The 21662-nt window shown below is 41.8% G+C and overlaps 1 protein-coding gene across 4 annotated transcripts in view; it reads right to left on the reverse strand.

The window, feature by feature from the left end:
* Nucleotides 1–495: 495 nt before the first annotated feature.
* The window catches only part of Samd12 (sterile alpha motif domain containing 12), a 425431-nt gene continuing 404264 nt past the window's right edge, over nucleotides 496–21662 (reverse strand). For all 4 annotated transcript variants that reach the window (XM_052747811.1, XM_052747810.1, XM_052747808.1 and 1 more), the window contains exon 5: nucleotides 496–9219. In XM_052747811.1, coding sequence (XP_052603771.1) covers nucleotides 9197–9219 — 23 coding nt within the window. In that variant the 3' untranslated portion in view covers nucleotides 496–9196. The remainder of the gene's footprint in view (nucleotides 9220–21662) is intronic.

Genomic DNA, 21662 nt, shown 5'->3' on the forward strand with positions numbered 1-21662 from the left:
CTGAAAGAAATGCAGACAAGAGGTGTGGGGAAAATGCCATTGTTCTTGCTACCATGGGCATTTAAGACTCCTGTCCACAAGAGCAAATTGGTGAGTCAAGATCTTTAGTCCCCTCTTTTCTCTGTGTTAGCATGTCTGAGGATGAAGGAAATTGTGACTTTTGTCCAGCTGTGCCCAGTACTCAAGCATTCAACAGAAAGAACAATCACATTGGTGGAATTCAGTACTGGGGGAATTCTGTGTGCTGGGAGGGAGGCCACCAATTCATCTCATATACATTATTTCTCCAGGAAACACAGCATAATTGAGGACAATTTTCCACCATGAATTGCATCATTAGCTAACACAGGGAAAGTGAAATGCTGTTAACTTTTCTTTTTCTTCTACAAAGCTGATGAGCTGAAGAAAATAGAAACGAAAAGTTTAATGCCATTTTTTTCTCTTTTGCCACGGATATATGTTGAAAATCAGAATCAAAACACTTTTACACGGTAATAGAAATCCCACATTTTAATACATTGCCATGCACATAAGGAATCAAATAATGCCGAATACAAAATAGTCAAATATACAAAATGATAAAGCCGGTTTTCAAGCCTCATAGAGATCATGCTCACGGATACGAGTGGGCAGAAATCTGTACAGTTTTATTTTTTATCAATTTAAAAAGAATCATGCCCCTTCCCAGTCTTCATGAAGAAAACCCAAAATAGAAAGAAATATTCTAAGAAAATATAAAGGAGACCCAAAGGGAATCGGCAAGTTGGTAGCTGCTCAAGATACGTAAGTCAGTGGCTCAAAATTGTGGTGCACAATGATTCTTGTGTTTAGAGGAGAAATGTTTCTAAACATCTGGTACCGTGGAGCCCAGGAAGGTGGACTTCCAACGGGAAAGGCACTCTTGTTTATGCCACATAACTTCATGTGTTTTTCTAACTCTGGGCCTGGAATACTTTCTGGAGTGAAAAAGAAAAGAAAAGAAACAAGTGAACAGAAGAAAAGGAAGGAAAAAAAGCAGAGCAATTGTGAGTAATAGATAAGGGAATTCCTATTTAATGAACCTGTCTTGGGAGACCAACACAATTAAGACCGCTGTGTTCACTGTGCACTTAAGGAAGCCATAATGTCTACAGTCTCCATAGACTACTATGTTATGAAATGTGCTTTTTAGTCACGCTGGTCAAAAAATGAACCAGTCTTTTTTTTTTTTTTTCTTATCTGATTTCTTCCCTCAGACTTTGTTATTTTGGGGGAGAGTTATTTTTCTTCTTTTCATTTTTGTAGTGCTGGAGGTTGAACATGGGTCCTTACATATGTTAGGCAGGCATTCCATCATGGAACTATACCCTTCGCCCCTCAGAGTCTGCAGAGCGCATTGCTGTTCTGTTTAATCTACATCAAATTTTTTTTTTCTTGTTTCTTTTCTAGAACAAATACTAACATACAATAGCACTTGATCAAGGAAGTCTGCCTTGCCTATGTAATTCTTGATGCCCCCAGCTTGGGAACTGCACATGCTCTGTGGCCTTGTTCAGGCTGAAGGTTGGGAGTCTTTGCCTGTACCCATCTCTGGGTAGGTCACTGTTCTCTGAACCTTGAAGAGGGGGAGTGGAGATAAGTGGATGCTGCCACTGAAAGCTCTGGAGAACATATCCTGTTTCTCAGAAAAAGCCTGTGTGTGTGTGTGTGTGTGTGTGTGTGTGTGTGTGTGTGTGTGTGTGTGTATGTTTGTCTGTATATCTGTGTGTGTCTCTGTGTGTTTGTCTGTGTGTGAGTCTGTGCGTCCAACCATTTGTGTGTATATGTGTTCACACGCACACATGTAAAATACCATGTATTGCTTTCTCATACTTCCTTTTCTTCTTTTTTTTTTTTTTTTTTTTTTTTTTTTGGTTTTTCGAGACAGGGTTTCTCTGTGTAGCTTTGCGCCTTTCCTGGAACTCACTTGGTAGCCCAGGCTGGCCTCGAACTCACAGAGATCCGCCTGCCTCTGCCTCCCGAGTGCTGGGATTAAAGGCGTGCGCCACCACCGCCCGGCCCTTTTCTTCTTTTAATCCCAGAGTGGAGGCTTGGTAATAATAGTTTTTGAAGAAAAAAAAAACCCAAAATGAGGAATAGTATCATTAACAAAGCCCATAACCCAGTTTGCCATGACAATTATTCATAAATATGTGGTATGGGACAACTTTACCCATTAGCCCCTTCTAGTCCTCAAACAACCCTGTCTGGGACAGAGAGCATCCCAGAAAGATTAAGGCCCAAAGCTCCCAGAAATTGCTATTATACCACCATTCTTGAATTCTGACCAGTTTCTTTCCCTTTATCAGCGAAGTGCCAATCTCTTACAAAGTCCTAAGAATAACGTAAGTATATAAACTACAACAGATCAATATTTTCTTTTCTCAGGTGCTTTTTACTGCTAATCTGTAATTTTGTTACAATATTGATCTTTTCTAAAATTTCGTGTAAAGCTATTTAACTTAGTGCCTAATAACATTAAATAGTTGGATTAACTAGAACTACAGTCGTGTGGTTTAGTGGCGCAAGAGTTGCAGTCAAATTAGTTTCAAAACATTTGCGCTGCCTTGGCTTTTCGACAGACAGGCTTCTGCTCTCATCACTACTGAGATGGACAATGCACATGAAGGGACCCAGTCTTACTCAGTTCTCTGCAATGTGAGCGTCTTCTACTAGCCAAACCCCAGTGTCCTCCAGCATGGCATTCTTAGGACAGTGCTTTCGGCTGGGAGACGGAAGAAGGGGGTGAACTATGCAGAACCCCACCATCGCCCAGTGTGAGTGCAAGTACAAGTATGGGGTCATCACCCTTCCAGAAGCTAAGACTTCTGTTGGCTGGTGATCTGAGGTAGGAGTGGGCTAAGCATGAAAAAGATGGCCCTGGGGATGTGACTCATGAGTAGAAATCTTGGCTTAGCATGCCAGAGGCCCTGGATTCAATCCCCAGCACTGTTAAAAAACAAACAACAACAACAACAACAAAAAACCATAAAACTAAACAAACAAGGATGAAAACAAGGCTCTAGCAAAATTTGAACATAAATAGCCATCAACAACTAACATGACCTTCAAGGTTTCTGTCAGTAACCAGGGGTCTTTTCAATTGATTAATTTATCAAGACAGGATCTCATGCAGTCCCGATTAGTCTCAAAATTGCTATGCAGTCCAGGATGACCTTGAACTCTTGGTCTTCCCTTGCCTCTTTCTCTCCAGTGCTGGCATGACAGGCATGCCCCACCCTACCTGGTTTAGGTGGTGTTAGGGATCCAACTTAGGACTTTGTGCATGCTACCAAATTAATAACGCTTCCAAATTAATAATATCTCCAGCTCCACCAAAGGCCTTTTTAGAACTGGCACATGCTTCACTTCTGCAGCTGATATGTGAGGAAACACATGCTTATCTTGAGTTAACTGCATGGGATCCAGACAGGGAATTGCCCCAAACCTCCTGAGTCTGTGGTTAGCTCCCAATGTGGTTGGCTTTGATTTAACCATCTTCAAACCCGTAACAACACTAAAATTCCAAGCCCTGGTTTTGTATTTATGCTTGAACACAGAGTCTAGCTAGTGTACTTAAAAGGCCTTTATGGTCTTTGTGCTGTTTTAGAAGTTGGAGTCACTTCTCAGGAGATGGCAGCAGAGCATGCTCCATTTGTAGGTGGGATAGAAATAACCTATAAAGTGCCCAAGGTATTGAATTAGTTTCTCCTTCCCAGGTGAAATAATGATCTACTATAATAAGAATTCTTGCTATAGAATTTTGTTTCAGCGTGAAGTATTTTAATATATTTTTGTAGAACTTAAGATGGTGTGGTAGTGATTGAATGAAACTTCACAAAACAGATTTGTGTGTTCTTTCAAAACACTTAAAACTGGAATTCTACGTTTGATAACTATGTCTATGCCTATATGGAGAGAACTGTGTGATTCAATTATTTATTTCCTTTGATCCAAATGATTGAATTCTAAAAGGTTGTGAACATGATGGCAAGCAACCAGCACTCTCCAGTGTTTCAGTTAGTTACTCTAGGTGTGAGTACCTCCAAGTTGGGTGAAATTTCTTTCTTTCTTCTTCTTTTGGTTTTTTTGAGACAGGGAATTTCTCTGTGTAGCTCTGGCTGTCCCAGAACTTGCTCTGTAGACCAGGCTGGCCTCAAATTCAGAGATCCACCTGCCTCTGCCTCCTGGTGCTGGGATTAAAGGCATGTGTCACCACTGCCCAGCTCAATACATTTCTTAGTATTTCAGCAGAGCTGCTATGCCAATACCAGACACTTTGGGCAGAAAGGCCCAGTTCTAAGATCCATTCTATGGCTACTGGAAATTTCTGGGGTTTGGAAAACAGCAATAAAACAATTGATTGACACAAATCCCCCAAACCATTAGCTCCAAAATTTGAAAATGTTATGTGATCGGAACGAATGTCAAAAGACCAACAACGTTTGGTATCATTCTGTCTGTTGGCTTTGTGAATCAGCAAGAGCCCTGTCACCAGTGACTTTTAAATGGCAGCCAGTATAGATTGCTGGTGTCTTTTAATGCTTGAAATAAATATGAAAGGGGGTTCAGATGGGAGAATTCTTGGGTGCTCATGGTTCTTAAGTAGCCTTATATGGTAAATGAAACAGTTTTATAAAACCTTGAGTGACCAGGTTTCACTACTCCGTAGAAGTCATTGCTTTGTCATTTTATGTGAAGCAGAGGACCAGTGCTGGTCCATGCCTGATGGTCTTTCTCTTTTTCATTTTGGCACCTAAATTTCATGGGACACATTTTAGAGTTTAGAAACAGCTCTTGTCCCTTCCTACTTCCTCATCCAGGATTGTGCCTCTGAAACTGAAGTGATGGACAGAAGGCATCACCATGGATATTAACCCTGTAGCCACCTTCACAAAGGCACACTTTGTCTTTTATTTTTTCCCCTCACTCATAGCTTTCCAAGTCTATTCTGTATTCCGGCTAACAGACATCACCAGAGGAACATAACTGAATCAGCCTTCATTTACCTTTAAGGCCCCAGAAGTTCTGTCTATTGATAAACCAGAGTTCACAGGACCATGCTCTGGCTCTAGGATTAGACCCAGATCTAAGGAGATTGAGTTGGAAGCTTGCTTATCTTTGAAACAGAGTCCTCAGCTGTGCTCAAGTAGATATGTTTCCTGGCCTGCCCTCCTCTCTAATCCCGCTGGCTTTGTTCTAATGGTCACCACTGACCAGTGACTTTCTGGAATGAAAATGGGAGTCCCACTGCTGCTTGGGCTGCATCAAGGTCAAGCTTAAGACTCATTTTTTAGTCAGGAAGGGGAAAAAACTGGTGAGGACTCTGTGGTTCTGTTTGAATTCTTTATAGAATACTTGAAATATACCTATAGCACTATGTGAAAGAAAGAGGTGAGAAGAAAGAAAAAAAATCACACACACATAAAATAAAGCAAAAAGTGGGATGGAGGGGGTTGGAGGAGATGGGATGAATAAAAACAGCCTTTAAAGAATAAAGGAATTTTTTGTCACTTTCAGAGATTTGATTTTTAAGTCTATGGCAACTTTAAGTCTAGTTGTCAAGTAGCAAAATTACTCTAAAGAAGATGGAAGAAAACATTGAAAAGAATGAAGCTGCTAATGTGTGGGGGAGAGGTTTGGATTAAAAAAATGTCTTAGGGGTGTCTTGAAAACTTTACTTCCTTGAGACTTTTATTGTTGCTATCCAAAACTAATTACGTGACATTTACAGACAAAGAAAGCATTTAGGGTGTGTGAGGTGGATCCATTAGAGGTTCTCATCCTTAGTTTATATTCACAGTCATCCTTCATCTTCCCTCTCCCCATTGAGCATTAAAAATGGCACGTTCTCCTCAGTACTGAAGATTGTATGCCTCTGTTCGGGCAGCTGTAGAATGACTCTGGAGAGAACCTGGCATCTTTACCCGTATTGTGGAGGTAGAAATCGAAATACTGGGTGTACACGTCATGAAGCGAGCACAGGGATTTGAAGGTGAGCCACGTCCCATAAAGAAAGTTGATGGGGTCCCTATCTGTCCTAGGCAAGTCTCAAGCTACTGGCACGGTTTGCTTTCGACCCCAGCAGAACCATGGTGCTCTGCATATTTAAATTTGATTTTGGATGTGAACCAAGCTATTCCCCTCAGCACCCCGGAGAATCTGATAATTATTCATTTCAGTTCATTCCCAAGAGTGCCTTTCCTGCATAAGTGTGAGTGTCAGCCTTTTAGTAAAAGGGGTAGTCCAGGTTTAAGAAAAAGGAAAAATTAAAGCCTCAATCACTAGATATTAAAACATTTACCCCTTAGCTCCCCATATCTCCTGTCCTACAAAAAAAAAAAACCCACCACAGATATGCCTGGGTTTCTGGAAGATAAAATTGCACACTCCCCACCCCCACCCCAAACACACACAACAAAGCAGGAAGTAACCATGGGGCCGTCTCACAGAGGGTCTCCATACAAGGAAACCGAAGGCTGTGAATGAAATCATTTCTCCGTTTTTTTCTGGTTTTGCTTGTGCATGCACAAATGTCATGCCACCATGTTTCCAAACCTATAATGGTTTCAAACAGAGGTTGACAGTTTGGAAAACAGTACGGGCTCATATGCAAATATGTAAGTTGTGCCAGACATTAAGGCATTTTTTAGAGACACCATTTTAAACTGGGCTCTTTCAGGGCCTTCATTTTCCCTTTTCCCATTTTCATCTTTAACCATTATCTTTCCATAATGTTACAGTATTCCTCTGACTCAAAAAAAAAAGAGGCAACTGTTAAAAAAGTCATTCAGATTATTTTGCAAAAGCCAAAATGACAATAGCCCAGGATCATTTAGTGGACATCTGCCCTAGAATGGGCATCCAGTTCTCCAAGGGTTTTAGCAGGAATATCATGGACTATACCAGTTTATTCTTAGCGACTATATCTCAGCACCTGGCAGGGTTAATAGGATTCATTCAAACCAATTCAGGGTCTTTAGGAGTAGTTATAGAATTGGCATTTCAGAGAATTGAGCATAGTGATAAACAGTAGTATCTATAGGAAGGATGGAAATAGACTGGGATGGGCATCGAGGATAGCAACTGGGAGCTGCTGTGGGAAGCTCCGATCAACTTAGCTGGCTACCTAGCAAGGTTCTGTATGTGTTCCCAAGCTGCTCACTCGTTCAGAAATGGGATCTGCCTGCTGTCTGTCATGAACATTTTCCTTTGTTTCTCTGGCAAGGTGAGGGATGGGTGGGTGGGTGTGGATATCTCAATTCAGTTTGTACTGTGGGAAGAGAGTAGTGTTGGAGAGAAAAAAAAAATCATTCAATGGAAGCAGTAGGAGTGTGCCTTATATACTAGAGTTGACAACCAATACAGTTCTTGGCACATGGCGGTCCTTCAACAGATGCTTGCTGAATGAAAAGAAAGAATGAGGGAATGCATAGACCCTGCTTCTGGAACTAAGGCAAAAGGATGGGTCATAGAGCAGGGGCGTTGGCAGCCTGGGTTTGGATTACCAATTTTAGCTTTTTAGACAATTATGGTCTGTGGTAGCTTTGATGGTTCTGGTGGTGATCTGTGAAAAGTCCAGACCTCATGTTAGCTATCATTTCTCTGAGTTCCTATTAGGAGGTCCCTTTCTAGTCCACATCTGACAGGAGCCATCCTGTGGAGAGATATCCTGTGTGTATCACATTCGGGTCTCTCCACTTCCTGAGACTTCAAGCGGAGACAGAGAATGAGTGTTTGGAGACAATGCAAAATGTCTTGCTTGTTTACGCTGGATGGGTACCAGAAGTTGTTACCTCTATTTTAAATATTAGTCTCTGATGCCTATTGGTCTCAGGTTAGGTTAGTGAGTGCTCATAACACACTTTGCTGAGGTTTGATTCAGCCAAGATTCAATTTCCAGGGAAAAGATGCTAATGTATCATAAGGGGGCAATCAATATGAATGAACAGTTCTCCAGTGTTCAGGTAAGCAACCACTGAATGGACAGGTTTCCCAGGGCTGTGCTTTGTTGTTAGACAGAATTAAAAAATGTTATATATACATCCAGGTAGTATTAAAGGGGAAGAGTAAGTTCTATGCTGAGGAAGAAACCTAGTGTGGGCTGAATGTTTTACTTCTCTAGGCACACAGTGGAGGTCATCTGATGCTTCTCTCCAGAACTGTGATTTAAACTTGACTTCTGGAAGTTTTCCTAAGTGTGGAAATGGGACCACTAAGGAAGGTTGCATTCTGCTGCCCACAGTGGTCTTTGTGTTTGGAAGATCTCCTATATAGAAGAGTATGTATGCATCGGCCAAAGAGAAGCAGGCTGTACAGAGTGTCATGATGTCATGTGTTAAGTTGTGCCTGGGTGCAATGAACCAAGACTTCAAATAGTTCAGTCACCAGGCTTGCTAACTTCTACTTCCCTTTGTGCTATAAGTAATCCGGTTATCCAGTAAAGTGTCAGCAAGTGAAATCTAACAGTATTGTGGCCATATTTACACTGATGAACCACAGACAAGTGGGAGGATACTAGGAGTGGACTTTGTCTTGGACAGTCTGAGCCAGAAATAAGACAAGATTTATAAAGAAAAGAGAAGACATTTGTTCTCCTATGTGTATCAAATGTGCTATTTCATCTCAGTGTAGTGTTCTCATATAAAGTGCGTCAGCGTTGGACAGAACACCTTTGGACATTGTAACTAACACAATCAAGACACGTTTACATTCCTACCAGGGTATAATATTGTGAACCCTTCCACTGAGACTGCAGAACTCCTGTATTTTTTTCTAAAACATCATGCCATCTGCACACTTAATGAAATAATCCAGTAGTTGCCATGCTAAAACAGGACTTCTAGTGAAGGGCACAGACAGAGCCCAAGGGGGGAACTTGAGTTATGCACAGTGATGAAAACTGGAAGCAATTTTCCAGCTAATGGTCTGCCAATGACCACTTGGAACGAGTTGGCACTGTATGTTATGCACCTCATTTGAAAATCCACTGCAAACCAAGATTTTTTTTCCAACCAAACTTCATAATCTTGACCGAATAGGCATTTTCTCAGTTAATCCAGTTACTCTGTCAGTGCTCCAAGGATCTCTTCTGGCAGTGCCACGAGTAAGTCTTTCTCTGGGGAACAGGCCATGCTCATGCCCACTGGCAGGACAGCAGCTTGCAAGACTGACATGTTTATGGAGAACCCTCCGCTGAGGCTGCAAGAAAGGAAAAAAAGGGGGAAAGGAAACATGGTTAATGACTTTCTTTATAGTCCCACATACCAACATGTAACAATTATCCTGTTTAAACAAACCTTAACACCCTTAGGTCAAAGAGAAAGGGCTAGCCAAGATGAGGGTTACTCAACTCAGGATGGATTAGTGGTGGCTTGTTCTGAAAGATCCTTGCACCAGTTGGCAAAACACAGAAGACGCACATTTCAAGAGCCAGGTCACATTGCCTGGAATGGAGGGCAAAACTGGGTCTTTGGACCGGCACCCTTCAGGGGTGCAGGCTGGGAATTCATCTCATTTTTCTGAGCTGCATGCATGTACCAGCTCGGAGGCACTATGAGTCTGGAAATGGTGCAAAACATTGTGTGTGTGTGTGTGTGTGTGTGTGTGTGTGTGTGTGTGTGTGTACACAATTTCATTCATTAGGAATTCTTGAATAAAATCAAGAAAGAAATATTAGAAGCAGTATGATTAAGAACTCCCAAGTTTGCACACTGAAAACTGAGTGAGTTTGGGGCAAGAAGGAAAATGTCATTCAAATCTGACTAGAGGTTAGAACTATTTGAAATGTAGTCCTGCTTTGGACTTTTGGAATTCTGGAATAGATATATTTTCCTTGTTTTAACTTTCTAATTTTCCCATTATTTTATCTGGCTACTCCACACACAGTTCTCTACCCACAGGTCCTCAATAATTCATTATTATGAGTATACATGAATGCTTTTTCTAAGAATTCAACACTAGTTTTATTTAATATACATAAAATTATTGAGTAACAGCAGGAGTTATTGATGGAAAAGAAGTATTCCTAGGCTTTTGAGTCCAAGTGGCTTTACAAACTACAAGAAGATACACAATTTGTAAGAAAGTGTTTGATTAAAACAAAAGGTCCTCTTGCAAGTATATTAAATGTCAAATAGTAACACACACTTCTGATAAGGTTGTTATGTGAGCAGAATGCTAATATGTTGCTCATGGCATTGTAAACTGGAAAAATAACATCCATTTATTTAACAATCATTAAAAATTTATATACCCTGATCTAGGGATCCCATTCCTAGGAGTGGACCCAAAGGAAAAATATGAAGAATAAAAGAAGCTGTGTGCAAAAATCTGTAACCTAGAGGTTATATTTATAATACAGAAAAAATTGGAAATAAGTCCATTGTTGAAAATTTAAGTTAAGCAAATTATAGTACATTAATAAGATGAATGATTAAGTGACCATTAAAATAATGCTAATTTTGATGATTATATAGCAATAGGATAAACAGTTATGATACTGTAATATACAACATAATATATGCATAAACAAATAGTAAGTGAAAAATAACTAGTGTTATTGTTGAAATACTTTGCAAAACAGTAAGAAAAATTAGGCTCACTATGTGCACACTCCCAAACAATGATTCACTAATGTGTCATGGTAGTTGACATTCACTAGTACTATTTGGAAAAATAATACTTCATACTTTCACACAGAGATACCACTCCTCTGTCATTGAAAAGAGAGGAAAGAGAGACTAATGTGGGGAAAAATATCCAGGTCAACCTATGAGGAAGCCATACAGCCCTGAAGCACAGCATAGATTTCATGCAGACTGACACAGCAGAGCACAATATTCTTGAGGCTGTTGTTACAATCAGATCTGGGAGATGTATGTCCTTGGAAAAAAGCCAGCAAAATAAAATTCAAACAGGAATAATGAGAGTTAAAGACTGAGCCCTGCTGAGTTACTGAACTTACACCTTTGTGTGGAAATTGCAGTAAGGTGTATCATACAAATACTGTGTTGTCTACATGGGTTTCCAAGAGCTCATGGAGGGAGATGCGTGTGTGGCAGGCAGATATCTATGAGTTCAAGGCCAACTTGGTCTAACAATCAGGTACCAGGACAGCCAGGGCTACACAGAGAAGCCCTGTCTCAAAAAACAAAATAAAACAAAATGAAAAAAAAAACAAACAAAAAACTTAGATCTTAGTCTTTTTATCACATATGCTCAATGGCAGGCTTTTCTGTCATCATTATAGATTTTTTTAAATGCAATGAGTTATTGTGTCTGTGTATATATGTATATGGGCATGCACATGCCACCATCGATGTTTGGAGGTCAGAAGATACCTTGAGGTAGTTGGTTCTCACCTTCTGCCATGTAGGACCTGTGGATAGAGCTCAGGTTGTTAGGCTTGGGTGCCCATGCCCATAACCCACTCAGCCATCTCTCTGGCTCTCACTAGAGATTTTTGTTATCATGCCTAGAAGTCATAGTTCGAAACCTACATAAAGGAAGCTAGGGTGGTGGCTCAGTGAATCTTTATATACTTGCCACTTAAGCATAAGTTAACTCAGCCTGAGTTCCCGAGTTCAGACCCCCATCACTCACATAGAGGCTGGGTTCTTTGCCAGGCATGGTGATTCATTTTTTAACCCCAATGCTCAGGCAGCAGAAGCAGGTAGGTATCTATGAGTTCAAGGCCAATCTGGTCTATAAAGCCAGAGTTGCACAGTGAGATTCTATTTCAAAAACAATGTCATTGTTTTTCTCTGCTGAGTAGTACTCCATGGTGTATATGTGCCACATTTTCTTAATTTATTCTTCAGTTGAGGGGCATCTAGGTTGTTTCCACGTTGTGGCTATTATGAATAAAGCTGCTATGAATATAGTTGAGCATGTGTCCTTGTGGTATGATTGAGCATTCCTTGGGTATATGCCCAAGAGTGGTATAGTTGGGTCTTGAGGAAGATTGATTCCCAGTTTTCTGATAAACTGCTGTACTGATTTCCAAAGTGGCTGTACAAGTTTGCACTTCCACCAACAGTGTAGTAGTGTTCCACTTGCTCCACATCCTCTAAAAAAAAAATGAATAAAGCTTGGTGTATGGTGTGTGTCTCAGGGCTTGGAGGCCAGAGGCAGGAGATCCCTGGAGCTCACTGGCCAGCCAGTCTAGTTAATCTATGAGCTCCAGGTTCAGTGAAACCTTGTCTCACAAATAAGATGAAGAACAATAGAAGAAGACTCGCACCCCCAACCTCAGGCCTTCACACACATGTGTGCACAAACATGAGGCACATACTCACATGCATGCACTACATGAGTGGGGCTGAGGATTTACTCAGTTGGTACAGTAGCTTGCCTAGTATTAATGAAGCCCTGGGTTCAGTCCCCAGCACTGCATAAATTCAGTGTGGTAATATACACTTATAACCCCATAGAGGTGGAGACAGGAAGATGAGAAGTTCAAGGTCATTCTTGTCTATATAGTAAATTTGAGGGCTAGGCCAGTCTACATGAGATCTAGTCTCAAAAGGAAAAATAAAGGAACAAAATTAAAATAAACATTTAAAGAAGCTACATTTGGTCAAATGCAAACTGGCGCTTTGCATTTGGCACCTTTGGCTCTGTTAAGTGGCAAGCTGATCATCTTTCAGATGGTGTCTGCTTTGGGCTCCAGCCCCTTGTGCAGAAGCTATCCCAGAGTCTTTGGTTACCATTTTCACTGCAATGATTCTGGCCTATGCTCCAACTTCTTTCTTCTCAGATGTTTTCTTTGTATACCTCTGACACCATGAATATCATCTCCTCCATCTTTCAGGACCTCCTTCCTCCAGGGGTCACATTCTTTAAGAAGCTTTCTCTCTTTCTAGAAACAGGTAAGAACTCCTTCCTGTGTGCTAGTATGGCTTCTTAAACTTTGATCACCAAATCCTCGATAAACACTTTATTTAATACAATTATCACCACCTCTCTTTAAACTTGGGGATTTGTATATGCCAAGCAGCATTCTACCAATAAGCAATGCCTCAGCTTTCCTCTTCAACTTTTTGAAGGCAATGCCATATCTTATTTGTGTCTTGTTAAAACATTATGCAGTATCAGATATATAGTCAGTGCTTAATATGTAGCTGTGAAATTAAGAAGGACATACTGTTGGAGAGGACTCATTATTTGGTTGTTTAATCTACTAATGAAGTTTGTGTTCTTGGAGTCAATCATATTTGATCCAGAGTATGGGATAAGTAGGGACGCTTTTCAAACCCAGTAGTCAAGAGCACGGGTTCTGGAAGACCTTTCACCCTCAAGGCTCATCCCTTACCAGTTGTGTGATATAAAAACCATGAATTTTTTTTTTCAAAACTCAGTTGCTTCATCTTTAAAATAGGTCACATCATCTCTTCCTAAACGAGTTGCTGTGGAATGAAGAAATGAGAGTAAGGGTGCTATGCACCATGCTTGGCAAATAAGAGATACCTGATGAGTGAATGACAGCATTTATTGTTGTGTTATTATCACAAGTTCCCAAAGTTCCTTTGGGACATCAGAGACACAAGTATCTCCTTGTTCAAGGGCTAGGAAAAGAAACACAATGCCCAGATGTCAGACCTTTGTACCCTTTCCCCACTGGCCAGGCCACTGTCGCTGTACCCTGGTACCACTCTCCTCTGGATTAGTACAGACTTCAGACAGTTGCCTGATAACAACGGGAGAGTCTAACACTTCAAAGGCAGGAAATGACTTGCCTGGCAGGCAGCAGGCAGCCTGGCAGAGGGCTCAGGAACAGATTTGGGACTTAAGTGTTCAGCTTTTACCTCCTTTCACCCCAGCAACAAGGGATGAAGGCTTGGCATGTTTGGAAGAAAGATTCCGTGTAAGGTCACTCCACATCTCATGACCCGAGAGGGGCAAATATGACTTTTCCCTTGAAAGGGGGTGTTTAGTGTCTTCCATTCAGAAAGAAAGGAAAGTGTCTTTGTGAAAGAATGTGTCTTTCATGGAACTCAAGTTCGAAGTCATCGGTGTGGGCTCAAATTGCTCTCGGATATGTGTTTGTAATTTATAGCAAGTGTGAGTGAGTGCCACAGTTGCCCAACCTAATAGCCAGTAAGCAGGTCTAAGATTTACTGAGCAGGCACCATGGGCCAACCAAGACTTTACAGACAACTATTTGCCGGAACTCCAGTGCCATTTTGGAGGTCTCCATCAGCACACGTTCAGAGGAGGGTAGGCACACGAATTTGTCACTACTCTGTGGCTAGAATGCACAGGGCTGAGACCAGAACTCAGATCTGCTGTCACCATAAGTCTTTCCTGACTGAGAAAGAACACACATTGGGAAAAGGAATTCTCTAACTCCAACAGGAAGGGAAGAGAGGAAACAAGTAATTATGTCATGTGAAAGAATTTTCATTATTGCAAACCTTAGCTATGAAGTGTTGGAGAAGAGGTTTAGACTACAGAAAGCTAGTTCATTTCTCTTCTAACAGTTCACAGTCTTTCACAGTATGGCTGAGTGGTTCTCAAATGAGTACAGTTTTGCCCCAGGGCAGACAACTGGCACTGTCTGGAAGACATTTCTGGTTGTCACTCATGGAGGTTACTCCTAGCCTCTAGTGAGTCGAGGTCAGGACACTGCTAAACACTTAGGAATGCAGAGGCTAGCTCCCCAACAAAGACTTCTCCAGCTTGAAATGTCAAACGTGCTGAGGTTGGTTTAGCAGACACAGATCTTGGCTTATTTTCTATTCTTGGTTGTGAGCCAAATATATCACTCTCAAAATAGGTCAAGATAAAAACCAACCTAAGTGGGCCTCTTATATGCACAGGAAATAAGGCTAATTTCAAACCTCACTCCCCTCTTCTATTCATCACTTTCTCATTTTATTTGATTTTATATTCAATGCAATCAAAACCTTTAAAACCAAATCACTTCTAACTTCTAGAACCCTCACAGGCATGCCATTATAAGAATCAAGATCGAATGATTTAGACAGGTATGCTCAATTAATTAATTAGTATGCATGCAAGAAGTTATAAGAGGAGGACAAGGGATGACTAATGTGAACACAAAACTAAGCCTTGCTATCAGGGCTTCTGGTAGGAGATACCATATGTGGTTTGGGTGGTACTGGTTCCATTTTTATCACTCCTTGTCCCCAAGAGACTTAAGAGGGTATCTTCTCACTGAGAATGTAGTTAAGGAATCAACTTTACCCTCTGGCTATGTGAAGATGGAGGTCAGATTCTCTAACAAGGTGGTGTCAGAATGGCACAGAACTTGTGTGACGAGGAACAGTAAAACTGAATATATATGCCTGTAACTTCTCACATGTCCTAAGAAAGGGGAAATTATCATCCTGTGAAAGTTAGCTTTTTGTGTCAACTCAACTAAGCCACAGGGTGTCCACATATTGGGTAGCCATTATTCTAGTGTCTCTATGAAGATATTTGTGTGAGAGATCAATGTTTGAGTTGGTAGGCTGGGAAAAGCTAATGGCCCTCCATAATGAGGGTAGGCCTCAGATTTGAATAGGCCAAGGATTGAGTAATGGATCATTCATGTTTTCTGTTATTTGTTGCTAGGGTATTGGTCTTCTTCTGCCTTTAGATACAGATTCAGAGTGGAACTATACTCTTGGCTCTTAAGCTTGTAGATCATGAGACTTCTCTGTTTCCATAATCAAGTGAGCCTGTTCCTTTACTAAGTCTCTGTGTCATCTATGTGTTTGTATGTGTATATACACATATATGTGCATATAATGTGGATACATATATGTCATGTGATCATTTTCTGTTTCCATGGAGATCTCTGAGTAATACAGTTTATCAACAACACAATGATAACAGTAAACAGTATCCCTAGCCAAGCATTTACCATGTGCCTAGCATTACACTCAGAACCTAGGCCTATTTTGCAGCAACTAAGTAAGTGAGCACACTACCTCCACTTCACAGATGAAAAAAAGCCAGGCTTAGAGAAATAAACAACCTAGGCCAGGCTGTGGCCTTTAGGCCAGGCTGTGTCCTCTGCTTTGGCGGAGACACACTCAGGTGCCTGTTTACTGCAGAAGTGCTAAGTAGGAAATAAACACTTACACAGGGTGGAAGGATGTTGTCACCGTCTCTCATCTCCTTCCCACATCGTGTCTATTTTCCTATTAGAATGTGATTGACTCCCGGTGTGGGAAGGGGGAGAGTGTTTCTGCTGCCTGACTCTGCAGTGCTCATGGGCTCCTGGGAGTTCTGAAGGATTCGGAACTGAGGAACCTGTCCCTTCTTTAAAACTGCCGAGAAGGAAAGAATGCGGTTGCTGTGTTTGCAAGCCGAGATTTCATCTCTTTTCTTCAGTTCTGGGCGGGAGGGCAAGTGGGTGAGCCAGGCAGGGTGGGAAGACATTGAACTTGTTCATTTCCTCTCGTACTACAAGCAGAACTGTTACTGGGTTCTATGGGGCTGGGAAATCATTGTATGTTTAACCAGTTTAGTTACCCTGCTTTGATTACACTGTGTACACATAAGATTATCACTGTGTATCCCACAAATATAAAAAATCACTATGTGTCATTGAACGGTTATTTTATTAAAGTTTTACAAATTTAAAAAATCATTCTCTTGCTCTTTCTTCATGGTGTGTGTGTGCGCGCGCGCGCGCTCGGGCGGGGCGCATGTGCATGTACATGCATGTGTGTGTGTATAAGAAAGAATGAGTCTGTGTTTGTGCACATAAGCCATATTGTGTGTGACTAGATGAAAGGTCCTTGCCTTCCACCTTGCTTGAGACAGATTTCTTGTAGTGTATGGCTACCTAGGCCAGGCTAGCTCCCTCACAAACTTCTTGGGATTCTCCTTTCTGTTTCCCATCTTTTTTTTTTTTTTTTTTTTGTGGTTTTTCGAGACAGGGTTTCTATGTGTAGCTTTGGAGCCTGTCCTGGAACTCACTCTGTAGCCCAGGCTGGACTCGAACACACAGAGACCCGCCTGCCTCTGCCTCCTGAGTGCTGGGATTAAAGGCGTGCGCCACCACGCCCGGCTATGTTTCCCATCTTGCTGTAGAAGCACTGCATGACAGCTGTGTACACACTGCGTCTGGCTTTACCTAGATTCTGGTCCTCAGGCTGTAGCGGCAAATACTTTACTCATCGAGCCGTTGCCTTAGCCCCTAAATGTAAAAGCCTGACTATGGAAAACAAACCTAAACCAAACCTTTCAGAAATCAACTCTGATTCACGCAGGTTAAATTGCGTTTCCAGCTTCTAGGGTTTAAAAACTGACATTTGCACCACAGGTCTTCCAACTTGCCTTCATGAGACTCACCTCAGGGAGCTTCCCCAAATTTTTGCTTTGTCTAGCTCTCTCCCCCTGCACTGGATCAGAATGTCCAGGGGGAAGATTGGAAAGCTATATGTTTAACAAGAGGCGCAGGGATGCTCATGAAGCCGGCTTGGCAGCAGTCCATGAAAACACCCACGTCTTTCCCCCAGTATTTAAATAGTAGTTATTTGTCCTTCAGACAGAGAAAAGTGGTATCGGCTGTGGGAAAATGTGGTTTATAGCCTTGCTCTTTTCATATAACAGAATAACAAGAATCCCAGATATAATACAAAGCAGTGATCCAGTTGGGCTGCAGAGTAGGGCAGGCAGGAGAAGCTTTGAGACCTATGCAAGCTATCTAACTTATGCAAGGTCCCAGGGACCTGGACATGTTATGTCCTTCCAGTACGTTACGTTTCCTGCAGGCTTCTGCATGCACATATTCCTCTGGACACTGGCTGAAGTGCTCTACACTGCTTTGAGGGTGTAGGGCTTGAGGAGTTTAGAATTCATATGATGAAATTCTATTATAACCCGCTTTGTCCTGTACTAGCATCACTTGATGATATATCCGTCTTTAGGCTACTACTTCATGGTGTTTAGAAGTCTTCCAGGGAGCTTGGGACATTGCTCTGAGCTCCAAATGGGAGGAATTAGATCCCTCCCTTTTAGAGTAGGACCATAGATTTGAATTTCTGACCATGTTGCAGGGGGATGGTAGTATTTACAGCATCTCTGGAAACTGCTATGAACCTCAAGTTCCTTCAGGGAAAGAGTATGTCTCACTCTTCTCTTTCCGTGCTGTGTGTGTGTGGGAAATGTGGGGAATATTGAAGTTGTTCTTGACATGTTTGTGGAATGAGAGAATGAATGTGCAAATGAACATAGGAAGAAAGCTACTTGAGTAAAGATAGCAGTTCCTTCAGGTATGAGTGGAAGTTGTTGGGGTGGAGTGACCACTCTTGTTCTTTAATGAGAACTGGGGTCAAGATTTCAGTATATGGAGCTATCTAAAGTCTATGAGTATTGAGGGTATCATTGCCATACGTCTTTAGGTCCCCTGGAAACTAGCAAAATCCCCCTCTGTTTTACAGCTAATGTGAACCAGACACTGGCTGACAGCAGTAGATGATCACCTTGTACCACACAAATATTAAATGATGCATTTTGGGGAGAAAGGACCAGCCAGCCAGCTGCTGTCAGTGGGGATGCATTTGTACGGCCAATTAGTCTGCGGTAACCCCAGTGATTCTATCCTTTGCACTGGATAGAAGCAAGTGTGTCAAGTCATTACATTCTGACAGCCACTTTAAAAGCCCAAACAACCTTTCAGAGAAAAAACTCAGTCCACCAGCACGGGCAACAATGAATCAAAGAGAGAGCACAGGGATGAACCTTGAAGTTTAATCCCAGTTGCCACTGAAATTTCCCTCCTGCTCGACAGTATCAGCCAGCCGGCTGAGAACATTCTGAAGGATTGTTTTCTAGTTTCTTTTGTTGTGTCTGTACCCCAGCTTACTCCATCTCAGAGCATGGAACCCTGCTTGCCTGTTTCTCAACTGTATGAGCAAACTCAGTTTTTCTTTCTTCCCGCTTGCTTTTTTTATTCATTCATCTATTCTTCTCTGCCTGTTTGCATTATTCAACTTTATTTAATCTCGAGAGCTTCCCTGTTGGCCAGTCCAACAGCTTCTTTCATGGAAATGTATTCTTACCTAAGATTTTCTACTTCAGAAGAGGAATAATAGTTAAAAATAATTCTCCAGCTTCTGAAGCTTTTTCGAGAGAAAGCTGAAAAGCACACTTCTGCAGGAGTCTACAAGGCACACTTAGTGTTCCTCCTTTTGAATGCCTAGTCTCAAGGGGGCTAGAAGAGTCTCTTCACGAAACAGTGCTATTCGTGCCCCAAGAAAACAAATCAAGGTGACAACAAATGATGAACATCAGCACACGCTCTTAGAGCAGAGGGTACCTCAGCAAGTGATTCTTAACTTTCAGTGTGTGATGAATCTCAGGACAGCACATGGTTGATCATGTAACCCTCCAAGTTCTCCGCGGACACCAAGGTCACTAGTACAGGGATTGCACTCTGAGTAGCAAGGTCAGGGGGCTCCCAACCTACTGTAGCACTGGACACTTTAGCTTTTTAAAGTCATAGAAGTGTCCTAACTGTTCTAATACAGTAGCCATTAGCTGGGTGTGTTCACTGAGCACTTGAAGTATGAGGAATTCGTGAAACAATTTTTTTTGTGTGTGTGTGTGTGTGATGGTGGTGGTGTGCAGTATATATGGTAAGTGTGAGTATGTGCAGGTGCATGTATCTATGCACTTGAGTGCAGGTCACATGAGGTATCCTATTCTATTAGCCTATGTTTTATTTTCTTAAGTTCAGTGAGTGTCTCAGTGAACCTGGAGTTCACTGTTTAGACTGGTATCCAGGTAGCCTCAGAGATCTGCCTGTGTCCACTTTCCACAGCATTGGGGGTACAGGCATCTGTACTGCCATGCCTGGATTTTTATGGGGGTGCTGGGAATTGAACTAAGGTCCTTATGATTGACAGCAAGTGCTCTGAATGCTCTGAGACCTCTCTCCAGCCCATGGAGATTACTTTTGGCTTTAATTTTACTTCATTTATATTTTCATGTCTGCGTGTGCCAAGTGGCTGCTACTACGCTGTAGAATCGAAAACTAAGACAGAGGTTGAGCAAGATGGCCTCAGAAAGGAAAGTCGCCCAGCTCAGGGAACTCCCTTTGCTGTCGCCCATATTATACGTTTTTTGCTTGTCCACACCTGCCTCCTTCCTGTTCTCTTCAGTGTGGCTCAAGGCTTCCTCTCTGCTTTTGTACAAGTTCCCAGAATCCCGGTATCTACAAAATGGTAATTAAGGAAAACTCTATAAACATTCCGAAGTGCAGAAGATTATGTCGTTTACTCAAACTTCTTAGACTTGGCAGAACCAAGCAAGAAGCCTTGGGAGAAATAGATCATTTGTTATGAGCTATTCCACCTGGGAGTCTGTCTGGTAGGATTCTGAAGTTAGGATTCAAGGTCACAGAGCTCTGGACTTTGGTTCTTGGGCCTGGACTCAAGGGACAGATGCAAGTGGTGGAGGAAGACCAGAATGGCAAAAAAAAAAATAAATAAATAAAAAAGGAAAAAGAACACTCAGTACAAACTGAGTTCCCCTCAATGAGAACAGGCTGAGGGTAGGGAGAGGGTTGGGCTTGGTTTGTCTAAACTGTAGTCAGCAGGTTACAGTTAACGAGATTTGGAGATGTTCCCTGGGCTAGTAAGTATTAATTTCCATTGAGGAAAAAGTTATGAGGCTTGGAAGTCTTAATGATAACAGATAATTTCTCTGTGTGGGCAGAGCTACAAAGTGTGTTGCTATGAAACTGTGTGGATTGGGCCCTTTCTTTTGTGTACACAGTTTCCCCTCAAAGAACCCACTTGGCAATGAATTAGAAACCTGCTTGGGGACTCTTGTGAGTAATTGCTTGAACTGGCTGGTGGCCATCAGCAGGACCTTGCAATTTACCAGTTTCCATGCAGAATTATGAAGCTGAAGGTTTAATGGGATTTCAGGTAATAGAGCCCAGATGTCCAAAAGTATGATGTTCGAGATTTCACCGATTTGCAAGGCTGTGGAGTTTAAATCTTATTTACTTCTTGCTTAGATGTTCCCTCCCCATCTTTACGTAATCTTGGACCAGTCAAATGCAAAGGCCTTTACCTTGACATACTGCATCTAGAGAAGCCATTCACGTGCACACACTTGCAGCCAGCGGTGCAGATACAAGCTCCCTGCCTTGCAGTGCAGGCTCTTGGGATCCTCCTGCTGCTAAGGATATGGCAGTTAGCAGCCCTTGTCCCACCCTACTAGGCAGCACTTAACTTCCAAATTGCTTTCACACATTTAATTGCATTTCAGTCTGTCAGGGTCCAAAGGAAATGGGCTGGGACTAGTATTATTATCTCTGTTTTGATGAGGGAACCGGGGTACACACAAGAGAAGGGATAATAACGACTCACATTTATTGCACACTGTCATGCAAAAAGTACTGTTTCAAGTGGGGTTCACGTGAGTCCTTTGTTTGAAGCCTCATCATAACTTGGTGGTTGATATGATTATCGGCTCCACTCTGAAACGGGAGAACTCAAGTACAGAGAAGCTGGGACACACTACTACTAATTAATAAAGCCTGTGTGGATCGGACCATGATATTCTGGAGCCATGTACTATGTACTGCATTTCTTCCATGGAAATGTTTTCAGCATTGCAGACAAGATCTGGAACTCATTGTTAACATAGTGTTCTTTTTGGAAAAAATTATT

The sequence above is a fragment of the Peromyscus californicus genome, unplaced genomic scaffold (assembly GCF_007827085.1).
Source record: "Peromyscus californicus insignis strain IS unplaced genomic scaffold, ASM782708v3 Scaffold_20__1_contigs__length_68692818, whole genome shotgun sequence".
Taxonomy (NCBI): Eukaryota; Metazoa; Chordata; class Mammalia; order Rodentia; family Cricetidae; genus Peromyscus; species Peromyscus californicus.